This window comes from Oryctolagus cuniculus, chromosome 11 (assembly GCF_964237555.1).
Source record: "Oryctolagus cuniculus chromosome 11, mOryCun1.1, whole genome shotgun sequence".
Classification (NCBI taxonomy): domain Eukaryota; kingdom Metazoa; phylum Chordata; class Mammalia; order Lagomorpha; family Leporidae; genus Oryctolagus; species Oryctolagus cuniculus.
The window spans coordinates 27400798-27416788 of NC_091442.1; the positions used below are offsets into that span (position 1 = coordinate 27400798).

A 15991-nucleotide genomic window follows, 5' to 3' on the forward strand; every position below is an offset into this window, starting at 1 on the left:
ATGGCGAGCAGAGCAGAACCAGCGTCTGAACGGGCCCCGCGTGTCCCTTGGTTACGGGATTCCCACTCACCCATGCTCGCTCGCGCTTCTCCAACCTCGCTCAGCCGCCGGCTGGCCTGGACCAGCACCTGCGCCTCCTGCCCCACCTGGCAGGTGACTCTGTCATCCCGCAGCTCGGAGGTGCTGACCAGGATGTGGCAGTCTTTGCTGAAGGTGCCGTCCGGGTTGGGGGTGGAGCCCGGAGCCTCGGAGGTCTGTACGCATGCGCTCCTCGGCAGCCAGGCGACGCGCAGGTCTTTGGGGTAAAACCCTTGCACATGGCAGGTGAGGACGGAGGCCTGCAGTTCTGGGATGCGGTGTGCTGAGATGGTCACCGTGGGCACCACTGGAACGACAACCCTGCCTGTGTCACCTTCCTCCTGCACGACCCCTTTGGGGACACCCATGCCCTTAGAGGCATCCTCTGGCTCTCGGAATAGGGCAGGGAACAAAGCCAGGGCTGCCCCTGCCTTGCAAAGCTCCCACTCTGCTGGGGGCACAAGGAGGAGACAGCGGTCACCACCCCACCAACCCCCCGACCAGGGGCCCCAAGAGCCTCGGACAAGACCACCGCCTGTCTCTGGAGGAGCACGGGGTTTCCGGAGGAAGCAACTTCGAGCAGAAGTTCGAAGCTGAACCGGAGTTAACTACACGGGGTAGATTGTACTCTCCAAAAAGGGGGGCGCCAAGCCCACCAGATGCTCCAGAACATCTCCCCTCCCCATCAGAGGGGCCCTCTTTCTGCTGCCTTGGACAGTGGGATGTAGCAGGGAACGGCCCTGGGTGACAGCTGAGGCTGGGTCGTGGAGGTGGGTGTGGCTTTCGCCTGGCTCTGTCTCCCCGGGAACACAGCCACCGAGATGACAGCCGGCACGAGGGCCAGGCATGGGAGTCCCGGGGGATCCCAGTCTCTGACTGGTCCAGCTCAGGCCGAGCTGTCAGGGGGCAGAGCCAAGCCATCCCTGCTCAGCCCTGTCACAGTTCCCAGCCTGCCGAATCCACGAGCACGCTCGTCGTGGGCTCTGGAATGCACGTGGAGCAGGGGAGGAGACGTGGGGCTGATTGGTTCCATGGCCCTCAAAGCCGGAACAACACGAGAAAGGGCTTGGGGGCGGGCAGGCTGTTGGGGCGCTGGGAGCGGGTGGGGGCAGGGAGGGCATGGCGGAGGCCCTGAGCTGAGCTCAGCACAGTCCAGGGACTTTGGCTGCATGCAGTCAGAGCTAGGAGGGGGGTACATGTAGCTTGCATTGCTCCTTCCCCCGATGCCAGGGTGGGTTCTGGAAGCATGGCCCAAGGGCAGTGACTGGCAGCAAAGCGATGGTGGCATGGTGGTTAGGACAATGGTGTTGGGATTCCAGATGGAGACCTTGAGTGGGAGAAACCTCCTGGCTGCAGCCTAGAAATTCTGTGTGATCTGGTCCCCATCCCCCTGGCTCCAGCCTCTTCCTCTCCCAAGCACCCGACTTCTCCCCATGCTGGCCTCCTCACTTCTTGCTCTCTACCCCCACCCCACCCCATACCACAGGGCCTTTGCACACACCCTGTTTCCTCTATCTTGAACACACTTCTTTTTGCTTGGCTTCATGCCTTAGCTCAAACTTCACTTCTACAAAAAGGCGTTTCCCAAGTGAGCTGGATTTCCCATTTCCCTCGGTTTCAACAATCTGTTCTTTCCCCTCTTGGCAAACGCTATCACTGTAGAATTGCTTATGTCGTGGCTGACGGGGGTCACGTGACTGCAAACTCAGCGAGGCAGAGCCAGGCCTGCTGTGCTTCCTGTGGGTTCCCCGAGCACCGGGGCAGTCACTCAACAAGCACCCACAGAAAGTAGGAATGGACTTCCGCCTCCCAGAGATGCTTCCAGAGGGAAGGGAGTTCTGGGAGGAAAGGCCCCGAGCAGGGCGTTGTGTGGGCGGAGGATGGCGGTGTGGAACAGGGACCCTGGCACCCACCTCCCTGGGGGTTGTGGGGAGTGAGTGGGAGGATGCAGGTGATGCGCCCCTGGGGTCGGGGGTGGCTGTGGGGGGGGGGTGGGGGCTTACCTTGCAGGAACTGGGAGATGTTCACGTGCTCCCGGAGCGGGCTCTGCAGCTCACTGTGGGCCACCTGGCAGGTGATCTGGGAGTGGAGGGAGGAGAGGGACAGGGACACCAGCACGGTGCTGGTGACGCTGTAGGAAGAGGCACCTGGCGGTGACAGGACTTGAGTCTCCAAGGCCGGGAGCTCCGTGCCGTTTTCAAACCATCTCATGCTTATGTTTCCGGGGAAGAAGCCGGCCGACGTGCAGGTGATGTTCACTCTTTGGCCTGGGCTAGCCCTGGTGCCGGGGCCGGAAACCTGCGGAGGAGAGGGCTTAGCTGCTTTGGTCAAGGCAAAGGCAGAGAGGAGGAGAGAGAGGAGGGAGAGAAACGAAGACAGTGAGTGACTCTCCGTGCGGGCCTCGCCCTGCTGGACCTCCCGCCCAGTCCACTGAGGGGCCTCCCCGACCTGGCCTCTCACTCAGAGGCCAGACCCCCGGGGTCCCACGAAGATGCAGATCTGACCTTGGCACTTCCTGTCCCCCTCCCTCCCCAAAGCACACTGTCACAAGGTCCTGCAACGCCTGTCACAAACAGCGCCTCTCAGCAGATCCTTAATTTTGTCTCCTTGCAAACAGTTCAGATCAACTGTTTTGAATTATTTTGTCTGATTCTTTGGGCATGGCTCTCTGTGTTTTCAAATAACATAGACTGCTATTTCTCAAATGTTTAGCTTTACATATTAGGGGTAGACCTACTACTATGGACGATAATGATTTAGCTCGTATGTCTCCCTTCCTGCCAGCTACGCATGCTCTGATCATAGAGACATAATTTTTTATTTTATGAGTATTCAATATTTATATTATTAAAACCATATGAGTATTGTTCACAATTGGGCCATGAAATACTCTACGGTATAGTCTTTTGTTTTCCCAGGGTTCTTAATCGCCTCCTTATTTGCATTTGCTTAGTTTCCTATGAACAAACTCATCCCCAAACTTTCTGTCTGCTAATTGTTGTAGTGACTTCAGTTTGGGGTACATGAATAGCTGGGGGAACACAAAGATTTTTCAGGGAGGTGTACAGGCTTGGATTAAAAAGAACTTTTTATTATAATTTTTAAATAAACACAAAAATAGAGTGAAAACACTCATCATGGGACTTTAACAACTAGCAACAAAGGGCTGATCTTGTTCATCATACTTCTACCATCCATTATATATTTGTGTATATTTAATCTATACAACCTAAGGTTTTGATACCAACATATTATGGAAATTATTTTTATGATCAATGAATTAATACACCCATTATTTCACAGTTAAGCCTTTTTAGCTTAAAGTACCCAACATCTATTTTCTGAGCAAATTTCTAGTATATGATACCACAGTATTAACTTGCATAGTCCTCATGCTGTCCGTCATTAGCACTCTAATTCTGGGGCTGGCCCTGGGGGCAGTGGGTTAAGCTGCATCCCGCATCAGCATCCACTGTGGGAATGCCAGCGTGAGTCCTGGCTGCTCTGCTTCCAGTCCAGCTCTCTGTTAATGCACCTGAGAGGGAAGAAGAAGTGGCCCAAGTCCTTGGGTCCCTGCCACCTATGTGGGACACTGGGACAGAGTTTTGGATTTCTGGCTTCAGCCTGGCCCAGCTCTGACCTATACAGCCATTAGGGGAGCAAACCAGCGAATGAAAGCTCTCTCTCTCTCTCTCTCTCTCTCTATCTCTTATTCTCTCTCTGTCACTCTGCCTTTCAAATACAATGAATCTATATCTCTACACTTAATTCTCCATAACCGCACTTTGGCCTGCTTGGACCTCCATCTCCCCGTTCCCCCATTCAATTCTGTTTCTGTGTATTTGAGGATGTTTTTCCATGGCCTTTAGAGTCCATATAGATAGAGAAATTAAAAACAGAGGAGCCACACGATCCAGCAACTCCTCTTCTGGAGATGAAGTCACCACCTTGTCGAGATCTTTGCCCCGGGGCTCATTGCAGTCCCATTCACAGTAGTGAGTGTCTGTCAGCAGGTGCGCAGTAAAGGCATCAGGGCGCAAGCACACAGCCTTGAAAAGAAGATCCTGCCATTTGGACAACAGATAAAGGCAGTGGGCATTGTGCTCAGTGAAATAAGTCACACATGGGGCTACTTCAGGCAAATAGCAGACATTCCTTCTTTTCTTTCCTAACTCCTTCAGCACATATGTCCAAGAGTAAGAATTCTTTTAAAAATCAAAATACCATTATTATACTTAACATTTCATAATAATTATTTGTTAGCTTTTAAATTTTCCTGCTCGTCTCATCAGTATACTTTTATAGCTGGTTTGAATTAGGATCCAAGTAGCATCCATGTATTACATTCTGCTGTTGCTTCCCAAACCTTTTACTCTCTTTTCATAAAGGAATTCTTCTTCTCTCTTTTTCCTGGTCAGTTCTTTGTTGGAGAAAACAGATCTTTGAGTGTGCAGACTTTCCCATGTTCTGTACTGATCCCCAGGGTTTTCCACCTGGATTGAGCTCCAGTTTCCTGCAGGGACCATGACACACTCACGCACCCTTCACTGAGCGTCTGATTCTGCCACTCGCTACTGGAGTTCTTTGCATTCAATCCTGTCTCATGAGCCGCTTCTCAGTGAACCCAAGCTAAAACTCCATGCTTTAAAGTCCCTTGAACTACTTCATCTCCATGTGGTTACTACTTCATCTCCATGTGGTCAAGGCATAATGAGATTAACTACTTTCATTTTAGACTTAGTAATTTAGATTTTGAAATTTTTCTCATTTTGGATTTTGTTTATTAATTATTGAAAATATGTGTTTACAGAATCAGAACTTAAGTAAGGCATATTCAGAGAAGTTGAGCATTCACCTCTGTCTCTTCCACCCTCTTTCTTCCCTTCATTATAACTAAGCATTTTTTTTTTTTTTTAAGATTTATCTATGGGGCTGGTGCTGTGGCATAATGGGTACAGCCACTGCCTGCAGTACCGGCATCCCACATGGTCACTGGTTCTAATCCCAGCTGCTGCACTTCTGATCCAGCTCTCTGCCATGGCCTGGGAAAGCAGCAGAAGATGGCCCAAGTCCTTTGGTCCCTGCACCCACCTGAGAGACCTGGAAGAAGCTCCCGGCTCTTGGCTTCGGATCAGCCCAGCTCTCACTGTTGCTGCCATGTGGGAAGTGGACCAGTAAATGGAAGACCTCTCTCTCTCTCTGCCTCTGCATCTCTGTAACTCTGCCTTTCAATACATCTTTTAAAAAGATTTATGTGTATATTTAAAAGGCAGAATTACAGAGAGAGATCTTCTATCTGCTGGTTCACTCCCTAAGTGGCTGCAAGGGCCAGAAGTGGGCTGATCAGAAGCCAGGAGCCAGTATCTCTATCTGGGTCTCCCACATGGGTGTGAGGGCCCAAGCATTCTCCTCTGCTTTCCCAGGTGCATTAGCAGGGAGCGGGATCAGAAGTGGAGCAGCCAGGACTCGAACCAGCACTCTTATGGGATGCCGGCACTACAGGCAGTGGCTATAGGGGCTACACATTTAAAAGTAGATTTTGGTTTATGCTTCTTTTTTAAAAATGTGAGAAAAAAATATACGCTTGTACAAGAGCACTTCAAAAGATGCATGGAAAAATGGAATTAAAAGATCAATTTATTTTGATGCAAACATTTTTGAAACCTCTGCATAGTTTGCTCACATACAAAAAGAACTTTTTGAAGACCCTTCATATGCATGGATTTTCAAAAGTTTTTTGTTCCCAGATAAACTTACCTTTAATCCCATTTGCCATGAACTTTAAACAGTGCCCCCACATTTTCACCCTTTTTAACACAGAACTCCAGGTTGTGTCAGTGTGAGTGATTCCTGTTGTCATCTTTGAGCCTATTAGTGCTCTTTAATGTCGTATCTGTTATTGGTCCTCCCCAGTCTAGTTTTCCTGCTAGACTTTGCAGCCTTTATCTTCAAAGCTCACTGAGGGTCTTTTTTATATTTCCTGTGCATCAGCTTTACGTAGTTCCTCTAGAATGTGCACATATAATAAGAGCGTAGAATGTGTACATACACTAATGTCCTCGTGTGCTAATTCTACACTTGCTCTTAGCCAACAGGCAGAGCTGCAATCTCGTGTGCTAATTCTCTCGCCTGTCTTCCCTGGTTAGGTTTCCAAAGGCTGACTTTTTTTTTTCTCATTATGAATCACACTTGCTGCCATTTCCCTGCCTGCTGGTCTCGCGTTGTGTGCCAGCTCTGGAGAATTTGACCTCGTTGGGTTTGGATGTTTTGCATCTCTGTGAGTGTGCTTGGGCTTGCTTTGGGACATGGTTAAATGGCCTGCGAGCAGTTCGACCTCACGCCTAAGCTTTGTGCGTCAGGATCGCCGCATCACTTAGTCTGGGCCTAATTCCTTCCCCTCTGAGGCAGAAACGCTCTGCGTACCCTACCCGATGGTGAGGATCTTCACTCAGGTTGCTAGGCACGGGTGCTGTTCTTGCTCCTGTATGAGGGCCAGGATTTCTTCTCCTGGGCCTCAGGTAGCTTCCACACGTGCAGACACTTCACCCCTCCACTCAACACCAAGGGAGACCTTCTAAAGATCTCGGAGTTCTGTGTGCGAATCTCCCTGCTCTGCCATGCTCGCCTGGCAAACCCTAGCCACTCTGACCTACATCCACTTCCACTTTCTTCTTACCTACTCAGCAAGGCCTCCAGGATCCTCCCTTCCTGCCTGCCGGCCTTGAAGCTTCCGCAGGGAGTAACCTGGGGCAATCCTAGTGGTCACCAATTTGCTTCCCACCTTGCAGGGATCACTATGCTTGGTTGCCTGGTGTCCAGTGTCTTGTCCACCATTGCTTCAAATACTGTGCCTAGAGTTTTGTGGGCAAATGAATGTAGTGCTTGTCACTATTTTGGTAAAAGTTGTCCTAAGTATTTGATTTAATTTTTCTATAACGGTATATGTTCATCTTTCCCATTATATCTTCTAACTGGATAAATGTTACAGATTTCTGTTCCTTGATTTGACAACTTTCTATGTTACTAAGTCATCTTATTGTTTGTAATAGCTCAATGTCAATGTTATTAAGTTTTCCAGATACCATATTATCTGCAAACAGAAATAAGCTTTTTCATTTATTTGAAAGGCAGAATTGACAGAGAGAGAGAGACAGATTGATTTTTCTACCCACTAGTTCATTCCCCAAATACCCACAACAGCCAGGGCTGGGGCAGGTTGAAGTCAGGAGGCAGAAACTCCATGCAGATCTCACACATGGTGGGAGGAAGCCAAATACTTTGGCTATCACCTGCTGCCTTCCCAGGTGCATTAGCAGGAAGCTGGCCAGGGAGCAGAGCCGGCAGAACTCCAGCTGGCACTGTGATATGGGACACAGGCAGCCTAAGCAGTGGCTCAACGTGCTGTGCCCCAACCCCCATCCCGAGAGAGAGTTTTTCCATTTTCTTTACAATCCTTATACATTTTGTTGCTTTCTCCTTCTAAAAGCATTGGCTAATATTTCAACACAATATTAAATAACAGTAGGCAAGAGTTTGAAGGCTATTTGAATATTCTACCAATTCTATCTTTTTGTGATGTCCTATTAAGTCCCTCAGTCTTCCTGGGTGGCCCATTGGTCATTTCTGGACCTCCCATATGTTGTCTTGAAATCTCCAATCCCTTATTCCTAGTTCCCATTCTCACTTTGTCTTGCTTTAGCTCCTATTGTGATCAAGCATAAAGGGTGCATGGAAGTCAGTTCTCGGTGATTTTGTCAACACCATAGATAAGCTAGGTATAGCATTGAGTTTGGAAACAATTTTCCGAGAACACTGAAGGTATTATTCCTGCCTTGTAGGGTCTGATTTTGCCCTTGGATATCTCATACTGATCTCATTCGCAATGCCTTTTGTACAATTTGGTTTTTATTTTTAAGTCTTTTTAAAAAAGATTTATTTATTTGAGAGGCAGAGTTACAGACAGAGAGAGGAAGAGACAGAGAGAGAGAGAGAGAGGAGAGGTCTTCGATCTAATGGTTCACTCCTCAAATGGCAGCAATGGCTGGAGCTAGACTAACCTGAAGCCAGGAGCCAGGCGGTTCTTCCAGGTCTCCCACATGAGTGTAGGGGCCCAAGCACTTGGGCCATCCTCCAGGCCATTAGCAAGGAGCTGGGTTGGAAGTGGAGCAGCTGGGATTTGAACAGGCGCCCATATGGGATGCCGGTACCACAGGCAGAGACTTAGTTTACTATGCCACAGCAACAGCCCCTTATTTTCAGTTCTTCAAAATTGTATGACCTTCACTTTGACCCAAAAGACTGCCTACCATTCTCTGTTTCTTCATGGCTCTGAGGTGTTAACATTTTAAAGATTCAAATGCTGCTATATGTTTATATGGTTCTGCCAGAGCAAATTATCACATTCAGTTTTTAAAAGAAAAAAGATCCTGATTATTAATTCATCAGTACAAAGAGGCATGAACTGACGTCTCTGCTTCTCGGGATTCCTTTTGACAGTGCTATTTACAGTCTCTGTCTTCAGCCACGATCGCATCCGTCAGGCCCAGATTCAGGAACTTGCAGAAATGAAGGCCAAGATTTAAGAAATAGATCATAAATTCTACATAAAAATGCGGTTCTTGGGACCAGAACTTCTTGTGGCATAGTAGGCTAAGCCTTTGCCTGTGATGCCGGCGACCGCGTGAGCTCTGGTTTGAGTCCCAGCTGCTCTGCTTCCGATGCAGCTCCCTGCTATTGTGCTTGGGAAAGCAGTGGAGGATGGCCCGGGTGCTTGGGCTCCTGCACCCGCGTGGGAGACACAGAGGGAGCTCCTGGCTCCTGGTTTCCACCTGGTTTGACCTCAGCAATTGCAGCCATTTGGGGAGTGAACCAGCAGGTAGCAGATCTGTCTGTCTCTCCTCCTGTCTCTGTCAGTCTCCCTTTCAAATAAATAAAAATTGAATATTGAAAAAGGAAATGCTTTTAAAAATTTAATGCTTATACTTTCCTACCTTAACAATTCTATCATTCATATTGATGAGCAAGGACAAAGCCTTAGATCTATTTTGGCCTCTCACCTGTGCGCCTGGGAGCAGGCCCCCAACTTCCTGCCACCTTCTTCAGCAGGCTCAGCCCTGCCCTGCCTCACCTGTTGGCCATACCACCATCTTAAGGTCCAGCCATTAGCCAAAACCCTCCCCACTGTCTTAAGAGTCCAGCCTTAGTCCAAACCCTCTCAAACCACACCCTATCTTGAGGGATCAGCCACTAGCCCAAGCTCTCCCTCTTCTCAAAAGCTCAGCCTTAGCCCAGACCCCACCACGCTCTCCCAGGATAAGCTGCTGGTGTGTGGGAGCAGGGGCTCTGTGCCCATGCATTCACCAGGGATGAGTCCTCTCAGGCGGTGAACAAACCTGTTCTAGCTGTGAGTCCGTGTTCTGTCTCCTCTTTGTCTTGCTCTCCTATCCTACACAGATCATATGGGAGTCTGCGGCTTCACGCCTGTAGGTTTATATTTTAAGTTTAAATGAAATATCCTGAAACTGATGATGTACCCTAATATGATTATCATGTAGCGAGCAATCTCAGGTAGGTGTTTTACGTTTACAAACACATTAATGTGTAATCTTCATGACCAACCTATGAGATCAATACTATCCCTGTCTTATTTTTAAAAAAGATTAATTTATTTATATCCAAAGGAAGAGTTAGAGAGAGAGAGAGAGAATCTTCCATCTGCTGGTTCACTCCCTAAACAGTTGCAATGGCCAGGGTTGGACTGGGCTGAAGCCAGGAACCAGGAGTTTCTTCCGGGTCTCCTGCATGGGAGCAAGGGCCCAAGCACTTGGACTAGCCTCCACTGTTTTTCCAGGTGCATTAGCAGAGAGCTGGACCAGGAGTGGAGCAGCCAGGACTCGAACGGGCTCCCCTAAGGGATGATGGCACTGCAGGTGGCGGCTCAACTTGCTACACACAGTGCCGCCCCCTCCCTATCTTACAGATGAGCAAACCAAGGCATAGAGAAGTTGAGAAACTCATTAAGGTCACTCAGCGGCAGTGCTAGCCGGTGAATCCAGGCCGCCCGGCCCTGCAGTCCTGCTTTTTTCCCTGGTCCTCTCAGTCTGTTCTGTGGGTCTAAGCTGGAAGGTTGCAGAGGGCTAGGAATCTGTGGATTATTTCCACTCTGCTTCATCACTGTGAGCTCCCAGTTTCTAGCCTCAAAGTGGGCCCACGGCTTAGCCAAGGGGGTACCCTCTGGCTGAGCTATGGACTTGTGATTCGTTACAGAACAACGGGCTGGATTTCTAGGGGTCTGGACTCACCACGCACAGACACCTGCGTGCCTCCTCCAGACTTAATCTCCACGTCATAGGCACCCATCTTCTGGAACTTGACGCAGTAGTAGGTGCCAGCGTCTGCAGTGGTGACGTCATGGATGCGGATGGAAAAGTCCGTATTGTTTCGCATTGTGGTGTCTGAGACATTTGTGGCTCGGGGGTAGTGGCCTCCCTTGAAGCTGTAGATCATCTTCCGGTTTGGGCCAGCCCCCCTGAACCACTGCATGGGCCCCACGGGCAGCAGGGTGTTTATGGTGCAGTGCAGGGTGACCGAGTTTCCAGTGGAGACCGACACCCGCTTCTGAAGCTGAGTCACCTGCAGCGCCTCCTTTGCCGCCACTGCTGGGGGGAAACAGGATTCAGTTCCAAGACCCCTGCCCTGGCTCAGCAGGGGCTGAGGCTGGGGTCCAGGCGCTTGGGTCCAACCTGCAGGTGCAGCTCCTCGATTCTCTCTGTCCCTCTGGTGTATCAGCTTCTAGGAGGGACAAATTGCTGGAGAGCAACGCAGAGACAGTTCAGACAGGCTGTGCAAAGGTACAGACAGGGAAGGAGATATGAAAAGATGTCCCGGAACCTCAGTCAAACAAGGAGATGCATATTTAAAGCAGAAGCTAAATGCTAAAGTCCACAGTAGACTAGCTGGAGAAGTTAAAAAGCAATGCACGCAGTTCTTGGCACATGAAACATGAGCACACCTCAGGGTACAGCGACAGAGTGGGGTCGGTACTGAGGCAGGAGCTGGGGAGAATGGAAGAGCCAAAGCCCCTAGAATCAGCCCTGAGCACACATGCATATACAGATTTGCCAGAGGGCCCGGGGGCAGCTTATGTCCATGGCAGAAAGCTACATGGAAGAAAGCCAACAACACTCTGAAAAAGTGGCTGTCCCCAGGGAACGGGATGGGGCTGGAGACTTGGTTAATTACTTATACATTTCTCCCCGGTTTGGGTCATTTGTCAACAAGCTTGTAATGCAATAAAAGTTAAAAATTATCTTCCTTCTGGACCCTGGGAGCATGCCCTGTTTTCAGAATGCCAACTTGGAAAAATGAGAGACTTTGCCAGGTCTCAGGGTGGGCAAGGATGTGGGAAGCAGCTCTCCCACGCACTGGGGGCGAGAACATAAATTGGCCAATGTGGTAGGTGCAAAGTGGCAGGCCGGCGCGTGGCTCAATAGGCTAATCCTCCACCTTGCGGCGCCGGCACACCGGGTTCTAGTCCCGGTCGGGAGCCGGATTCTGTCCCAGTTGCCCCTCTTCCAGGCCAGCTCTCTGCTGTGGCCCGGGAGTGCAGTGGAGGATGGCCCAAGTGCTTGGGCCCTGCACCCTATGGGAGACCAGGGTAAGTACCTGGCTCCTGCCTTCAGATCAGCATGGTGCGCTGGCCGCAGCGCGCCGGCTGTGGCGGCCATTGGAGGGTGAACCAATGGCAAAAGGAAGACCTTTCTCTCTGTCTCTCTCTCTCACTGTCCACTCTGCCTGTCAAAAAATAAAAAAATAAATAATAAAAAAAAGATGCAAAGTGGCATTACAGTCAGGACCTTGGGTGACTTGTGCCCTTGATACACCCATGTCTTAAACAAGCAGAGGACACAAGACTGAGTGAATCGGTTTTGGTCCGAAATGCTCAAAACGGGGCACCTGTGCATTGCTTTTGCTTCTATGCGGCGTGTGTTGAGACAATGTATTGCTAACACTGAGACAGACTTATTTCACAGGGAAATTCTGTGTTTCAAAATGCACACATACACTTTGACTTAATTCCTCTTCTAGAGACTTCTTTGAAGGAAATGTCAGAGGACGATGAGCTCATTGTGTGAAGGAATGGTGATGACAGTACTTACAATACAGAAAATTTGATTCAAGGCACGGGTCCAAGAACAAATCCGGAGTAGTTAGATAAACAATGGTACAACAGCATAATGAACAAACTACGTAGCTGTTAAGATAATGATGGTAAAATATATATAGGGGATGTATTGATAGTGTAGACACACATACACACATCAGCAAAAAAGGCCCTGATTTGAAGAATAATAAAGCATCATATTTAGTGTGATTCTGATTTTGTTGAAAAATTCACTAGATATGGAGGTAGCACAGTGGAGAGGTTAGAAAGGGTTAAAAAGTACTCCTTTGATTGGGTTTTGATTCCTCCTCCGTTGCTTATTTGAGATTTGACCTTGAGAAAATTCCCGAATCTCTCGGAGCCCCCTATTTCCCGTTGCTACAATATACACAACGTGAGGAATTGTATACATTGTGGTTCATGGTAAGTTTGCAGTTTTGTTGAGAAACTCAACCTTGGGAACCCTTGAGAACCACTCAGGACCCCGCCGGGCTCACAGAAGGGCTTCTGTGGGAGGGGCTCCCCCTGCTGGCCGGGAGTCCAGCTGCTGAGGTCCTGGCCTGGGCATCTGGCCCACCTGGGCTCAGGTGCATGCTTCAGCCCCGCCAGAGAACTCGCTCCCTCCCCTGCTTTCTGTTTCTTCTTCAACCAGGCAGGTTTGATCATTCCTGTGCCCCTGGCTGCTGTGAGCATTAAAGACACACAGTGGGTGCTGTAATGGCCGAATCTGTAGAGCCATTACGACGATTTTTCTTACTGTGTATTCGGGGGGTGGGGAGAGGGGAGAGAAAGCGAGCAAGCTCTCAACAGCTGACTCACTCTCCAAATGCCAAGCGGTCCTGCGCAATCCAGGTCTCCCACAGGGTGACAAGAACCCAGTCACTGAGCCATTTCCGCTGCCTCCTAGGGTCTGCATTAGCAGGAAGCTGAAGCTGGGAAATGAACCCAAGCACCCCAATGTGAGACGGAGGTGTTCTAACTCCTAGGCTAAATGCCTACTTCCAGGGTCATTTAAAAATATATGGCCTATGCATTTTATTATTTTAAAGATTTATTTTATTTATTTGAAAAGCAGAGTTACAGAGAAACAGAGGGAGATACACACACACACACACACACAGAGAGAGAGAGAGAGAGAGAGAGAGAGAGAGAGAGAGAGAGAATCTTCTGACTGTTGGTTCACTCCCCCTGCTGGCCCAGGCTGAAGCCAGGATCCAGGACTGTCATCAAGGTCTCCCACATGGGTGCAGGGACCCAAGCCCTTGGGCCATCTTCTGCTGCTTTCCAAGGCACATTAGCCAGGGGCTGGATCTGAAATGGAGTAGCCGAGACTTGAACCAGCCCTCATATGGGATGCCAGCATCGCGCATTGCAGGCAGCAGCTTAATCTGTTGTGCCACAATGCCGGCCCCTCCGGGCCCATTTTTACATGTTTGTATTTGCAGTTCCTGAACCCTGGAAGACTATAACAGCGATGCTTCTGGGTGCTGCATAGTATTCTCAACACTTCACTGTGTCACCGAATGCATTTCATTTTCACCACAACCTTACAAAAAAGTGTTATTATTCATCCCAATTTCACAGGCAAGAGAACTCGAGCAGAGAGAAGTGTAGTAAGTTGCTCAAACAGTGAACAAGTGATGAAACTTGAATTTGAACCCAGGCAGGCAGGTTTTCACTGGTTTTCTAGTTGGTGCCTCCCCTGAGATGCTAACACAGCTGGGAAGAGAAGGTGCCTCTCTTCTCCTGCCAGCCCAGCCCAGCTCTTCGTGGAATGGAATAGTCAGCAGGAGAAACGCCCACATTAAGGACATAATCTTAGCGTGCTGAGCTTCTGGGAGATGTAACAGTCTAAAAAGCACCTTTGCCTGTTCTGTTTTGTTTTTTAAAAATTTATTTACCTATTAGAAAGGCAGAGTTATGGAGAGAGAGAGAGAGAGAGAGAGAGAGAGATCTTCCATCTGCTGTTTCGCTCCCCAAATGGCTGTAACAGCTATGACTGAGCCAGGCTGAGGCCAGGAGCTTCTTCTGGGTCTCCCACATAGGTGCAGGGACCCAAGCACTTGGGCCATCTTCTCCTGCTTTCCCAGGTGCATTAGCAGGGAGCTGGATTGGACGTGGAGCAGCTGGGACTTGAACCGGCACCCATATGGGATGCCGGCACTGCAGGTCAGGGCTTTAACCCGCTATGCCACAGCGCCTGCCCCTACCTGTTTGTTTGTTTTTTCCTTAAGGGTCTACACTGTATGGACAGAGCCCATTATTCTCTCTCTTTCTCTACTCAGCTACCAAAACACACCTTGACCAGGGCAGCCCGGCCTCCCAGGGGCTAGGTCTTTAGCTGGACCCAGGAGCCAGATGTTGCACCTGCACCCCTTCCCTCAGGATGGAACCAGGTCCTGCAGTCAAGCCCCAGGGGTCACAGAGCCTCAGAGGGCAGGCAAAGGGACGGTGGCTTGGGCACTCTGGTGGGCTAAATCCTGTCTGGACCTGGATGTGAGAGGAAAGGACCCCTCCAGTCAGGGGGCAATTTAGGGACAAAAGAAACCATTTAGGGAAATGTTTTACGGCAAAGGGCAGTGAGGACACAGGCCCTGGAGCAGAGGTCCTCCAGCCCCCTGGCCACGGGGAAGCAGCACAGCCAGTCGGGGAGCACCCCTACACTGTGGGGCCACGGAGGGTGGAGGCGCTCACCTGTGAGTCCCAGCAGCAGAGGCGGCAGCAGCAGGCATGGCAGGGGCAGGCAAGGCTGAAGGGCTGGGCTCGGCATCCTGGTGGGCCCTGGAAGCCGCTCTGTCCCGAATCTGGGCTTTGTGGACAGACACAAAGCTTTGTCTCCCGTGATACAAGAGGAAGTGACTGTGGGATGGGAGGAAGTGGCGGCGAGGTGACAATAGTTCCCGTTTCTAAGTTGTAAAATAGGAATCAGAGATGAGCTGAGATGTTACTGGTACGAAGGGCAGTGCCCCCAGTCCTTAGGCACTGCCACTGGACCCTCACTCCTTGCCCGGGCTGTGGGCGGCCCTTCCTCCTCCAGCCCAGGGATGTGGCTGGGTGTGTTCAGCCTTGTGTGACAGTTGAACACCTGGGTTCAAGTGAGTTGCACAGGTGGAATCAGGAGGCAGGCTCCTGGGCACGGGGCCCCCGGTGCTGGGGCCTGTTCTTTCCGTTCCATCGGCCCTGGTGGTCAAAAGTGCCAGTGGCCATGTCTGAAGGGGACCCTGTGTGTGCAGAACGCACTTTGGTGAGCAGGGAGTTGGGTCTTGGGAGGGGGTGGTGGTTTCTGCTTAAGAGGGCGGAGGAGGCCTGGGGTCTTAAGAGGGTGGAGGTGGGGCAGGGTCTCAGCATGTTCATCTCGCAGGCAGGAGGAGGGAGCCGATGCCCTTTATGACTGTCCCGGATGTGAGGCTGGGGCAGGAGAGACTCCCACACCAAGCGTGTGCCTCCTCCTCTTTTACTTCTGAGCAGCCACAGGCCCCACATGACCACGTCCAGGGCCTCTGGCTTCTGCCCCAGTGTCCATGCGCCTCTGTGACCCGGTCTCCCCACTGCTCCCAGCCACTGCCTCCTCCTCACCGTAGGCTGGCCCAGAGCCACAGGGCAAGTCGGAGATGGGGTTGAGCCGCTCTGCATCACGATGTTTCCAGTCCCCTCCCCACCCCCACTCGGGACACACGTTAGCCTGTTTCCTACTGCTGGGCAACGCAACCCCAGAGACCAGGTGAGTTGTAAGAGAAAAGCTCTATTTCG

The 15991-nt window shown here is 50.4% G+C and overlaps 1 protein-coding gene across 2 annotated transcripts in view; it reads right to left on the bottom strand.

Annotated features, from left to right (window-relative positions):
* LOC100350239 (signal-regulatory protein beta-1) overlaps positions 1 to 15096 on the bottom strand; it is an 18116-nt gene extending 3020 nt beyond the window's left edge. The window contains exons 1-4 of one of the 2 annotated variants that reach the window (XM_070051987.1): positions 14936 to 15096; positions 10380 to 10733; positions 2082 to 2396; positions 71 to 385 (exon numbers count right to left, since the gene is read on the bottom strand). In XM_070051987.1, coding sequence (XP_069908088.1) covers positions 71 to 385; positions 2082 to 2396; positions 10380 to 10733; positions 14936 to 15011 — 1060 coding nt within the window. In that variant the 5' untranslated portion in view covers positions 15012 to 15096. The remainder of the gene's footprint in view (positions 1 to 70; positions 386 to 2081; positions 2397 to 10379; positions 10734 to 14935) is intronic. The other variant, XM_051845175.2, reaches the window with a different exon arrangement.
* Between the last annotated feature and the right edge of the window lie 895 nt (positions 15097 to 15991).